Source organism: Labeo rohita, chromosome 18, assembly GCF_022985175.1.
Source record: "Labeo rohita strain BAU-BD-2019 chromosome 18, IGBB_LRoh.1.0, whole genome shotgun sequence".
NCBI lineage: Eukaryota > Metazoa > Chordata > Actinopteri > Cypriniformes > Cyprinidae > Labeo > Labeo rohita.
In genome coordinates this window covers 17,237,905-17,252,114 of record NC_066886.1, presented here as the reverse complement: position 1 = coordinate 17,252,114, position 14,210 = coordinate 17,237,905, and the positions used below count along the sequence as shown (strand labels likewise).

Genomic DNA, 14,210 nt, shown 5'->3' with positions numbered 1-14,210 from the left:
ACACAGACTTACATCACTAAGCAGAAACTTCTGCTTCCAGGTCAGAGGTGAGATCAACTGTAGTGATGACAGATTAAAATTAAATCAAATCCAATCCAGTTTTAATTTTAGCGTTGTCGTATTTCATTATGATTCACAGCAGCAAAGATTTCAGGCTCTAAAGCATACTTTACCAAGTGGCTAACTGCAAATTGCATTTTATCTGGTGGTTGGTTCTGTGACGGCCGAGACCTTTCTGAGCTCTAAAACAGCGCATTTGCTGGCTGTTTTGGCCTCTGCAAAAAAATTCTCAGCGAGTACTGACATCCTGATTAGAGGCTACTGCAGGTCAGACTCTGAATGCAGAAGATAAAAGCTAGGCATAGCAATGAGAGTGATCTCATGGGAGCTATTACCAAAGCACAGGTCGACGTGCGAGAGACATGTAAACAAAAAATTGCACTTTTGAGGATATCAAAACATTGAAAATGGACATGGAGAGATCAGAGTGGTTATTACCACATCTTTACACTGGCTCTGTATCTTTCTACTGCTGGCAAAACAACTCCTGATGCAAATGAAACCTCCATTCAGATGCTTCGCGGGTCATTTACACCAAAAGGCCATGCACAAATAAAAACAGCACTTCACTAGGTGTGATTGTGCATGTGTTCTGACATGTGCATCTGTTTGAATGTGAGTTTGGCCTCTGGCTGCTGTGCCATTACTGAATCATGCGTCTGTACAGTCATCCTAGCATGCGTGGTTTTCACAGGAACAGACCCTTCTCCAGGAAGCAGACCTGAATCATGAGCGTGAGACGCATTTAGCAAGAATAATAATGCAAAATAGTGTGACACAGGCCACTGAACAGGGCAGAGAGAAGGCAGGAAGGGGAAGAAATAAACAATGCTGTTTTGGAGGGAATAATCCGGTCTGTGTGACCGCTCGGCTCCTTCATCCTTCATCAAGCACCAGCACATGCGTGAAGGAAAACGTTCGCAATGCAAGGAAAGGAAAGCAGCAGAAATCCTACTGTAAATCTGTCATTGCAGGGATGTGACTCAGTGTTAGGTTACTCCATTTTGACTACTACTTTAATTGCTAACAAATAGCAGTGAAAATACATGTTTACAAAGGAACCAGATGCAACATAGGAACATTGGAAACACCTGCCTCTACATACTTTTCTGCAAAGCTGAAAAACATACCTGTATGTATGAATCACTGCAGTTTCCAGTTGAAATTAACACTTGCACAATTTGAAAACTGACACTTTTGAACATTGTCGTCACATGTACAGCTTCATATGCAGAGTTCTCTAATTTAGCAGGTTTGCTCGGTAGCTCACGTGATAGGCCGTTGCACTTGGGTGATGAAGAGCTCTGGTACAAACCCCATAAAACTACAGTTCGACAAAACAGCACAAATCCACATAAGAAAGCTAAAATAGCATAGCTGCATCAACATATGCGTTTTTATATCACTTTTGCATGTGTTAACACTATCAGATAGGTCTAGGGTTTGGTGTAGTGGATATTTCCAACACGATAGAGCATTAACCTTTAGCAACACGATGGATATTTGAATTATGAATAGCTGCAATATGTACCTTAAGCAGCGTAATAAAAACGCAGCAATACGTGCCTGTACCGACGTAATAAAAACGTCTCACAGTCACGTATTAAATTTGTTTTAGCGCCACTCTCTATTTTACTTTGAAACTGCCACGAAATGTGCAGTAAGTGATGTAATAACAGTGTTGCAGAAATGTATACAGAGGCACATATTTTCATAAGCCTGGGTTGACCAGATGATATTTAAAAACACTCTTTGTTAAAGAAACAGTTCACCCATAAATGAAGATTTTTACAGACATGAGTCATTAAATACTGATAGAATTTATATTTTTGGGTCATAACATGCCTTATTTGGGATCCTAAAATAATTTTGATTAGGATCATTTATTTTACAACAGTATTATACAATATCTACAGTATTATTCTTTATTATTTTGGGATATTTTATTAAAATTTATTCATTAAATTGATCAAAACTGACAGCCACAACTTCATTTATATTGCTATAAAATATAGCATTCTGTGTAGAATGCAAATGGGTCCGATACATTTTGTGGTCTGTGCCGACTTGCGCATATGATCCACTCTGTGCTACCGTGTCTCTGGACTGGAGCAAACTGCGCTGTGCAGTTTGAGTGACACAGAGTGAAACCAGACTTCTTTCACCCAAATGGAAAGCACATTTACGCTGTCTGAATCGTTCCCTATGCCCTACGTAGTGCATGTTCCATTCACCTTACTTCACATTCTTCACGTTCTGTGAACAAGTGACTGTTTTCAGTTGCATCTTCAGCGTCTATTTATAGCGTAGGGGGCAGGGTGCTTTGGATTCTAGAGAGCACTTGATTAGACAGAAAGTTTGATGAGAATCTGTCATCATGTCATCAAAATCGCTGATCCATAGCGAGAGACTAAGTTTTGAATGCTTATATCTTGTAAATGCAAATGTTTTTTTTGGCACACACTATCTTACAGATAATCTTAAGGGGAACACATTCATACTAAAAGGGACTTTAAACTCCATTATTGTTAAATTAGATAAATGAGGATTATTTTTTTAGGATTATGGCAGTTTGACAGTTTATCACAGTTTTTCCCTGACTGTGCCATAATATTAATCAGAAAGCATGAAACAGGTGCAGAACCACTGCATTTTAATCACGATCCAAACAAACATGCCACATGTATAATTTCAGAATTTGAGGCGAAAACAGAATGGTCTGACCTTTGAGCTTTGTGAAATTATTCTACATAAAACATCTACAAAAACTGCAGACGGGCCGAATAAAAATACAAATTCACTCTTTGACAGCAGGTGGCGCTTATGGAACAGCAGCGATAAAGCATTTTCTTGGTTACCATTGTAAACAAAGCAGCGCTGCACTTCTAAATACTACTTAAATATGAATTATATGGAGGTAAGATGAAAAGAAAATACCATCTAAACTTTTCTGAAGAGATACATTTATATAAACCCCCATCCCAATTCAGTATTTTCTTCCAATATTTTGCGCATGCTGAGTTTGCTCCGCCTGCTACAATAATTTCTTCTCTTTGGTGTCGTGTCTGGTTTCCATTAACAGTTGTTTATGTGCCCACTTAAAGAATTAGTTGTGTGTTATTAATAGTTCTAAAAGTTCTCCAAGAGTTAGTCAGAAGTGTACACATTTAACAGGGATCTCCTGTGCTTACATACGTTGCTTAGCCATTCGCTCTTGTATGCCTGTTTTTTTTTTTTTTATTTATACCGTGTACATAATTCAAACCGGTTTATTGTTTAAACCGGTATAAGAGAAATACTGCGTACATTATACTGCTATACCAGCTTCAAGGTAGTTATAACTATTTTTTCATAAGGTTAGCTTGACTGGATTTTATTTTAAATCATAAAAAGTTTGTTTTACCTGATCTCATGATGAAAAAACATACCCGTGGGAACCTTTTTGCAAGATGTGAAATACATACCAACATAGCAATGCAGTTTCCAACAGAAATGAACACTAGAGGTGGCAAAACAGCAAGCACTTGTAATAATTTTCGTACACAGTTATGATTACAGCTCCATATGTTGGACGTAACAAGCTTGCTTGGTAACTCAGCCGCAACAGAACTGGACAGGATGCGGGATCCTTGTGTACGAATCCTGTGAAAAACATGACTCATGATGAAAGAGCTGAAAGATGAGAGATCAAAAAACAAGCTAAAACGACAAGCTTGCGCTTGTGTTTTTACATCACATTCGCTTTTGTTCATACTATCAGGTAGGTTTAGGTGTAGTGCAGATGGTACGTTATTTTAAAACGCCATGGAGCAATAGAGTAATAGTGACACTCAACGGACATTTCAAGTCAGAACTGTGATGACACGGACAAAACCAACATCACATAAATTGTACCATATGTACGTTCATCTGTTCCTGGGAAAAAAAACAAACATTCTTTTAGCGCCACATCGAATGTGTCACAAACGTACATATTTCACGTCTTTCAGAAGAGTTCCCATGGGTACGTTTTCGTCATGAGATCAGGTTGAGTTTGTAGCTTAGCAAGCAAAAAAAGTCCCGTCCTCAACACTGGACAGATTTACAGCTGTGCAAAGAAGATTTTTCACTGCAATCTCTGCAAATGGGAGCTTATTAGATGCCTAAATCATAAATCAATTCCTTTTCAAATTATACTGAATAGCCGGTGTTTACCAGCAATACTTCTAAATGGCCTTGTTACATCCTACAAAAGCCCCTATATCAGTGAAATAACCACAGATCTGAATCAGACATGCTAAAAGGGGAAGTGCAGGACGGGGCCCTTGCCACAGCTCTGAATAACCCTATAACGTCTCCACACAAACTAAGACCCTTCACTCTATGTACAGGAAACTCAGCCCTCCTGCTCATGGAGAAAACAACGGCCGTTTCACCGCGTCACACTCGCTTTCCTGTGGGTGTACAGCTTCAGGACAACTGAGAAGTAAAACGAGTGCTTCCTTTATTTATTTTTAGTAGTGAATGGGTCCATCATTCTCTCTCGCAAAACAGCCAAACAATTTTCTAGCTCGCTAGTGAGGACAAACAGCCTCAGATACGGGTATACAGCCATAGAGCGCATTTCTGAACATTGACATTTTTCATATCCTCTAGAGATGCTGAAGTATTTTGTGCAGATTTAATTTCTGGATAAAGCTTTTCATGTACAAGTAAGCAAAACAACAACAAATGAAATGAGAACACAAGTTTTACTTGGTTTATAGTAATAGATAATCATATATTCGAAGACTTAGAATGTTTGTAGTATTTATACTTCAAAAAATTTGTATTTTGAAAATTTTGAAATAAAAATGACATTTTATACCCTGATTTTAGTCTTCTAATTTGAATACGCTGTTCAAATTAGTGGGTATTTTTAAGACTTCAATGTATATGCTCACTGCGGTGACTGAGTAACATCTTCGTATATGAAATAAGTATTGGAGCCATTACAGCTGCCAAGATTAACTAATTGTGAAATTTTAGATCTACTGTCATTGCGTAAAATTTTGAAGCTCTGAGTATCATTTGTGTTGCAATAATCACGCCATTGCACCACAAATGATTTCATCATAACTAACACAGTGCAGATACAATGTATCTCATTGTGCAGTGTAGACAGTGTCACAGAATGCAATGTGCCCAATTTGTGATGAATAAATCAAAAGCAGTCAGTCAACACTAACATCAAAAAGCAATACGGACTAGTGACTGTAAATATTAAGCCACAAAAAGACTATTTAAATATGAATCCTGCATGTTCTGGTTATCTCAGTGTGAATGAATAGCGCAAACACATGGTTTTGTTTACTACACGCATACTGAAGTGTGTGTATTAAGTCTCTGCCGCTTTAATATACAAGTAGACAAACACATAAACATTAACTCTAGAACTGCTCTTAAAGTCATGAGCATTTTACCATTTTCTTTTTATATCATCATATACAAACAGAATCGTACAGGTCTTCACAGCAACTCATCAAAATAAAAGTTTAGTTTAACTTGAAGAAATTGTGACAGAAATATATTACTTAATGTAATGACAGTACGACTACTACTAATAAAATTCTTATTAAAACATTTGCTTTTGCAACGTAGCTATCCCTAAATGTAAACAGTCTGCAAAGTTGTTAATCAAAAAAAGTGCATGATGAGGATATTGTCTCTCAAAAGTCTGTTTAATTCTGAATCACCTTAATGAGTCATCATGTTTTCTGTCGTTCTTCAGACATTACAGTAGACATATTTTGGTTTACAAACTGTATTGTTTCATCAGTTAGTCATGTTAGCACTCGGCTAACGTATCCACCGTTTTGTGATTTACGCTAAGTGTTTACAGTTCAACAGCTAATGTTTAGCTGTGGGCACGATTTGCTTGCATAAGTGTTAAACAAAATGTTATTATGTGATTATTTTAAGATCGGATTGGAGCACTATATTGTTTTATGTAAAGGTATAGCTTGCTAAGGCTGGGCAAAAAAAAAAAGATTATTCGAATAATTGTTTATTATTCAGATGCTTCGAACAAACGGTTTCAAAATGATTGAGAAATGACTCTAAATATGTATATTCTAATAATGTATATTCTAAGAAAATTACATATTACTTATAATTAATGATTTCTGACCTTAGATGCATTTAAACCTGTTGTACGAGACTCCAACACAATATTAGAACAATTTAACATATGATCTGCTCTTTAACAGAAAACTTATTTACTACAATTTATTTACTAGAAAAATGTAAATGCACGAGAGTATTTCTGAATAAATAAATAAAAAATAAAAATGTATTTTTCATAAAACCAATTAATTAGAGATGCTTGTAATTGTTCAAATTTAATGAAACCATTAAAATGGAATAAATGGAAAACAGAATTTGGTTAAATAAAATAAAAATTAATAAAACTAAAATTGAGAAAAAAATGGAAACGTATTTCATAGGGCCTTACAAATATAACAAATATAGTATTTGTTAAACTTTTAATAAATTGCTGTTAAATTGTGTAAGTTTCATGATTTCAAATAACAAATAAGATAACAAATAAGACTTTTTTTTTTTTTTTTTAATTTAACCATAAAGGTGAGACACTGCAGGTAAATAGGGTAAAAAAAAAATTAACTAACGGTTATCACCTTACTTACCCAGTTGATTGATTACATTAATAATTGCAAAAAAAAATTATATATTACAAGTTTTCTAAAATGTTACATTTAAATATGCTAATGAGGCATTATTTAATTAAATTAAATATTTGCATATATTTCTAGCACAAAAATCTAAACACTGGATGAAATCAGTTTCAAAATTCTTGTTTAATTTTTTTTTTTTGACATATTAGCGTCAAATGTTTTTACAGAGGAAATTTTGGGTATCTCATTTTGTCACTCCATAATTCAAAAATATAAATAAATAAAAATAAACAGAACAGAACAGACAGAAAACAATATATATAACTGTATCATTAAAAACTGTTGGGGGGAATAAAATGTATAAAATCAAGAAAATTATATATGAACAAATCCCTCTGTAAAAACCTTCAAGATATAGACAGGAATAAAAATGTAAAGTTTGGTGTGTGTAAGTGCTACTGAAGTGAAGATTTATGGCTCTGTTTAGGAGAAAAAAAAACTTATTTTGGAAAAAGGGCCTTTAAAAATATGTATTGTAATTGAAATCTATTGACACAAATAGATAAAGTGCTATAAAAAAAAACACTTAACAGTGTCTTTTGGATGCTTTCTTTCCACTAGTCTAAAAAACGCCATGAAAAACCAAAAAGACCAAAATCTCAAACTTGACAGGTGCATGAAAAAAAAACGGCATTTTTGCCTTTCCAAAATGGAAAAAAATGAATTTGGAATAAAATAAAACAAGCCCTGAAATGAATTATTCAAGCTGATGTGATATGCGTTTCAAACATTGCAGGTCACAAAATCTTAATCCTGTTCCTCATGATTGTGTTGTTGCTATAATTTAAAGTATATTCCATGTGTCATGAGGAAAAAAATTGCACTCTAAAACTTCAGACAGCAAATTTTCCACTGAGAAGACAGACAAGTCATGACACGTTTTCTTTAGAAGACAGATCTGCTGTAAATGTTGCATGTCACTTACATCAGCAACAGTCAGGTTGTTCTTACAGGTTGTTCTGTATTATAATCTATTAGTCAGTAACATTTTATTTATTCAACAAGGCCAGTTTTTACTCACATTTGTTTCATTTTGGACTTGTGGACAGGAATTTTGTAAAACCCAACTAATGGCAACATACTACTCAAAAAGTAACAGGTAAAATAAACCCAAAATGAAATCAGGCCACATAAAAAAGAATACAAAACCGAGGAAGCGCATCATATGAGTCAAAGATTGCATTGTGTGTTTTTGTACAGCTCATATCACAAACTGACAATAAGAATATCCGTTTCACTACAAGAACTGAATGCAAAACATTATCATGCGTGTCAGCGTGTATAAGTTGGTATGCAAGTCACGTGCAGCTTGGGAGAGGAAATTAATAAGGACACAATGACACAACATACAAAGACTGACCTTTGACCTATGCACTTCTCCATCATCATCCTCTCCACCGACACCCAGGATCTTGCGCGTCTTGAGTCGGCTCACCAGATCGGTCTGACTGTGTTTCTTCATCAGAGGTGGATGAGGTTTAGCAGCCATTCCAACAGTCTACAGAGGAGTAGACGAGTGTGAGATTAAGATCAGATCTGATTTGTCACTACATGTTCACACATGTACTGTTTGTGTGGTCACACACCCCTGTGCACTGGGAATGGAGTTCTCATTCTACTTCTTATTCTAATGAGACAAGATCTTTACTATACACAATCCTCAAGAGCACCAGGCTGTCCTGACATACCAGTGAACCCCCAATGAGGAAGCACTCAAGGGAACCAATTATATTTTGTTCTCAAAAAGACATCACGAGAGACAAAATCAGTCTTGACAAGCTCCTAAGTTGCACGTTTCCAGTCAAATTGGGACAAGCTTCTATAAGAGGCCTTGACTTGTGGACACAAGCCACTGCAACTTTATGTCTAGCAACTGTGCTCTTATTTCTCATGTAATTTCCTGTTATTTAGACATTACTTCTTAGAATTGTGACATGTGGGCCTTCAAATAGGCTGGTTGCTTGGACACAAGTGTAGTCTTACTGAAAAAAAGGACATTTGAATGTCAGAAGTAGAGAGGGCTATAGTGTATACTGCTTGGACTGCAGGAATATGATATCTCAGGTGAATCAAAAAAAGGCTCAGGGTACCTGTGAGTGTAAAAGGACTGTCTTTCAGTCTGTGTGCTGAAGTCACCTGCTTTGGTGTACTGGACAGCAGAAGTACAGACGGCAGGTGCTCCCTCAGCAGAGGGAGAGAGGAGTTCGAAGTCGCAATCGATGAGGAAGAGGATGAAATACGTTTGAGGCTCCAGCACTACTGAGCCTGGAGAAGTTCAGGAAGCTGCAAGAACAAAAAGAAGGGAAGACTTTAAAAGGACAGCATCATTAATGAGCTCTTCAAACGGCAAGATTCAGTAGTCTACACAAAAGGGATGTAGAATTAATTTAAGTATTAATAAAGATGTAACTAGACCAGCAAATTTAAAAAAAATGATGAAATTTGAATAATATAATGAAATTATACATGATGCATAAATTAATGAATGAATTAAGCACTGCAATACACTGCAATCGTTTCTGGCCACTCTGTCTAAGACTGACAAAGCGAACATACCAAAAATCAACAGATGATGGATAAACAGGCTACAAGAACTGCACAATTCCAGATAAATTGAGAATCACGATTTTTTTTTTGTTTCAAATAGAGATCACGATTCTTAAATATTCGGAACTAAGCAAAATAACATGTAATTTACCAGAGGCTGTGACAAAATATTAATCGCTGCAGTCCATTCAAAAATGTTGAATTAATTTGAATTCATAATTTAAGAAAAATAATTGTTTGAAATAATAATTCAGTGACTCAGAAATACTTCACTTGTTTTAATACTAAATGACAAATTCAATGACAAATACATTTTTAACAGCCATTTGTCGCCACAATTACACTGTAATTAACGAACTACATTCGAAGAGCCAATTTGAAGTGAAAACTACTTTCAGGAGATGGTGTCTATATCCAAACTATAAATGGTCAAAAAGACTGTGAAGCCGTTTCGAACCTAAACCTGATAACTACTCTCTTTGAGCAAACACAGATTTGAATGTTCTGGTATGACTTTATCAAATGTTTAAATTTGAAATGAGATTGCGATCTTTTAACGAACAATCGTGCAGCTCTACAGGCTACTCATTTAAAAGTTTAAAATGTTGTTTAAATGCTGTGTATAATAAATTGATATCAACGAATCAGAAATAATCGTAAGCGGTTTGCATAAGACTGTCTGTTTAAAACTTTATACACACAGTACACAGTAAATAAGTATATATAAATAATTAATATATACACTGCTGTTTAAAAGTTTGAATTTTTTCTTTTTTTTTTTTAAGAAATTATTGTTTTTGATGCAATTATGCATTAATTTGATCAAAAGTGACATTTCTTACAAAATTTGATGGATCAAAATTCCAGGGAAAAAAGGGTTCGACAAAAATATTAATAAGTTGCACAACTGTTTTCATCATTGGCAAATAATAAGAAATGTTTTTGGGCACCAAATCACAACATTCTAATGATTTCTGAAGGATCATGTGACACTGAAGACTGCAGTAATTTGCCATGATTATTCTTAGAATGGGCACATTTTTAAATTCTAAGAATATTTCACAATATTCACAATATTACTATTACGATATAGGTCTTAAGTGAAAGCAAACAGCTTATATATAGTTCCTGAGAAAAAAGTCTTAATTGTGAGTTTATATCTCACAATTCTGACTTTATAACTCACAACTGCAAGTTCATATCTCTCGCAATTCTGATTATTTCTTGCAATTGTGACTACATTATGCAGTTCTGAGGAAAAAGTCAGAATTGTGAGTTTCTATCTTGCAATTCTGAGTTTATATCTTGCAATTCCAAGTTTATATCTCACAATTTAGAAAAAAAAAATAAAAATAATCTGAATTTTGAGAAAAAAGTCAGAACTGCAAGAAAAAAAGTCAGAATTGTGAGTTTCTATCTCGCAATTGTGATTATTTCTTGCAATTGTGAGGTTATATCATGCAGTTCTGAGAAAAATAGTAAATTGTGAGTTTATATCTTGCAATTCTGACTTTCTAACTCACAATTGTGAGTTTATATCTCACAATTAAAAAAAAAAAAAAAAAAAAAAAAACCTGACTTTTGAGAAAAAAGTCAGAACTGCGAAAAAAGTCAGAATTGCGAGCTTGCGATTCTGACTTTATATCTTGCAAAAGTTTATATATCACAATTTGGAAGAATTTTTTTTTTTTATTCAGTGGCAGAAACGGGGTTCCATACCATCAGCTGACCATAACGCAAGAAAATCACAACATTATAATGATTTCTGAAGGATCATGTGACACTGAAGACTGCAGTAATTTGCCATGACAGGAATAATATTTTTTTTATTTTTTAATTCTAAGAATATTTCATAATATATTCTTAACACAAGAAAAGTGGACAGAAAAAAAAAATGTGGGAAAATGAAAAGTTTGGTGCTAAAACCTGTTAGGAATAGTGGTAGCTCTGCATTGCCATATTTATAAGTATATAAATGTATAATCTGCTAGGGCTGTAAACCTAAATTAAAGAGCAAAGATTCTCTTTTATAAGTGAGCTCTGCTGCCGTCAGCAGCGGCTCTAGTGAGCAGTTCACAGTTTGATCGTGTCCTACTGATTACTAACCAATGATCACACAGCAAGACCTTCTAAACGCAGGGCTGCTCATAACTGACAGTGTTACATACTACAGACGAAAGGCAACGGAATCGTGAAACAAGCTCATCTGTCAACTTGTGGTGATACATTGTGACTAAAGACGCCACAACAATAGTCACACGAATGCTGCCAAATGTGCTGAACTGGTGATGCCTGTGAATCATGACTTCCTTTACCGAGCGATTCACCCCGTGTGTGACTTTGCCATCGCCGATAAGAGGCAGGCAATGGGGCGTGCTTCAATCAATGTGCTGCAAATCACATACACGAGCCAGGCGATGCCATTCAAAAGCGTGGTTCCAATGCGTTTCTTGACACAAGGCTGCTGGAGTGATGCTGATGCAGTTGCCTAGCAACCCCACAGATTGCGCATTTGGCACCCTCCCTCATTATTGAAAGTATATATTCTGTGATAAGGCTCTGTTCATCTTGACGCCTCACCCCATTGTTACCCTTCTGGCGGTCAAATCACACCTTTGACGCAGTTTAAAGATCTCGCGGCCATGTGTGAGACTTATCGCCTGGTTTTGTCGGGTTCAGGCTCCATGTGATTAAATTTTAAAATGCGGCTACTGTGTATGGAATTCGAAAGCTAATGACATATAGAAGAAAGAAGCAAAAGCTTCATTGTTCATTATGAAAATCCCAAACCTATGTTCCCACAAAGGCATCCAAACACTTCGAGAAGACTTCAGCCCTAGGTTGGGAGTTTATAAGGTGGAATAAAATATTAATAGACTTTTTTTTAAACAGCAACACATTGCGGCAGTGGGGAAAAAAAGACAAGCGTGAGCTTGTGTGAGGAACTGAAAGAAATTCAGCTGCAGGACAAAAACATTTCTCCTTAGCATCTGTGTGTTGGGGATATTAAACATGTATACAACCCTTAGTATAAATATGTCAATTTTATAACACTACTCATAGACTTGAAGAATTCTTGTTATAAATAAATCACAAACAATACTGGAACTGCCAGTAAAGCCAAATGAATGAAAGTAGTATGCAGTTATCATTAGCATTAATTAGCCCTCTTATGTTTCATATAATTGCTTGTGCAAGTCTGAGTCTAATAATCTTTCACAGCTTTTGCAACTTATAAATATACATAATACAATTAAACAAGTGTCATTTCCTGTACAGTCATACAATTCAAACGTGTCATGTCATGTTACTAATTCACACACACCTTAAAGTTAAACCTTTAAAGAATTGCAAACAAACATTACACATGACAAAAACAGATATTCTTTTATGAGTGTGCCTCTAAGACTAACATGCAAGAGAAGAAATTGTTCAGTAAACTTGTTATTTTTGTTTTCTTTGTGCACAAAAAGAGTTCTCGTAGCTTCATGATATTATGGTTGAACCACTGATGTCACATGGACTACAGTTGAGGACAAAAGTTTACACACACCTTGCAGAATCTGCAAAGTGTTAATTATTTTACCAAAATAAGAGGGATCATACAAAACGCATGTTATTTTTATGTAGTACTGACCTGAATTAGACATTTCAAATACAATTATGTTAACATGTAGTTCATAAAAGAAAATAATAGTTTAATTTATAAAAATGAAAGTGTTCAAAAATTCACATACACTTGATTCTTCATACTGTGTTGTTACCTGAATGATCCACAGCTGTATTATTTTGTTTAGTGATAGTTATTCATGAGTCTCTTGTTTGTCCTGAACAGTTAAACTGCCTGCTGTTCTTCAGAAAAATCCTTTTGGTCCCACAAACTCTTTGTATTTGAACCCTTTCCAACAAAGACTGTATGGTTTTGAGATCCATATTTTCACACTGAGGACAACTGAGGGACTCATATGCAACTATTACAGACAGTTCAAACACTCACTGATGCTCCAGAAGGAAACACAATGCATAAAGACCCAGGGGCTGAAAACTTTTGAATTTGAAGATCAAGGTAAATTTAAATCATTCTTTTTTCTGTGAAACATGTAAGTATCTTCTGTAGCTTCTGCAGGGCAATACTAAATGAAAAAAATATGATATTTAGGCAAAATAAGAAAAATCTACACATCTTCATTCTGTTCAAAAGTTTTCACCCCCAGCTCTTAATGCATGTTTTTTTCATTGTGGAGCATCAGTGAGCTTTGAAACTTCTGTAATAGTTGCATGAGAGTCCTTCAGTTGTACTCAGTGTGAAAAGATGGATCTCAAAATCACACAGTCACTGTTGGAAAGGGTTCAAATACACTAATGCTGCAACAACACCAAAGAATTTGTGGGACCTGAAGGATTTCTCTGAAGAACAGCAGGCAGTTTAACTGTTCAGGACAAACAAGGGACTCATGAAACAAAATCACTAAACAAAAAAACACAGCTGTGGATCATTCAGGTAACAACACAATATTAAGAATCAAGCGTATGTAAACTTTTGAACGGGGTTATTTTTATAAATGTAACTATTATTTTTTCAGGACTATATGCAAACATCTTTTATGCGAAACATCTTACTCAGGTCAGTAATAAATAAAAAATAACATGCATTTTGTATGATCCCTCTTATTTTGGTAAAATAATTAGCCTACCAATTAGCAGATTATGCAGGGTGTATGTAAACTTTTGACCTCAACTGTATTTTAATGATGTCTTTACTACCTTTCAGGGCCTTGAAAGTGTCAGTTGCATTGGGTCAGAAAGCTCTCGGATTTCAACAAAAATATCTTAATTTGTGTTCTGAAGATGAACGAAGGTCTTACAGGTTTGGAACAACATGAGGGTGAG

General features: G+C 35.2%; 1 protein-coding gene across 2 annotated transcripts in view; it reads right to left on the bottom strand.

The window, feature by feature from the left end:
* The window catches only part of tp53i11b (tumor protein p53 inducible protein 11b), a 63,145-nt gene that overhangs the window by 15,307 nt on the left and 33,628 nt on the right, over positions 1 to 14,210 (bottom strand). The window contains exons 2-3 of one of the 2 annotated variants that reach the window (XM_051135062.1): positions 8,864 to 9,056; positions 8,134 to 8,271 (exon numbers count right to left, since the gene is read on the bottom strand). In XM_051135062.1, the coding sequence (XP_050991019.1) occupies positions 8,134 to 8,262 (129 nt within the window). In that variant the 5' untranslated portion in view covers positions 8,263 to 8,271; positions 8,864 to 9,056. The remainder of the gene's footprint in view (positions 1 to 8,133; positions 8,272 to 8,863; positions 9,057 to 14,210) is intronic. The other variant, XM_051135061.1, reaches the window with a different exon arrangement.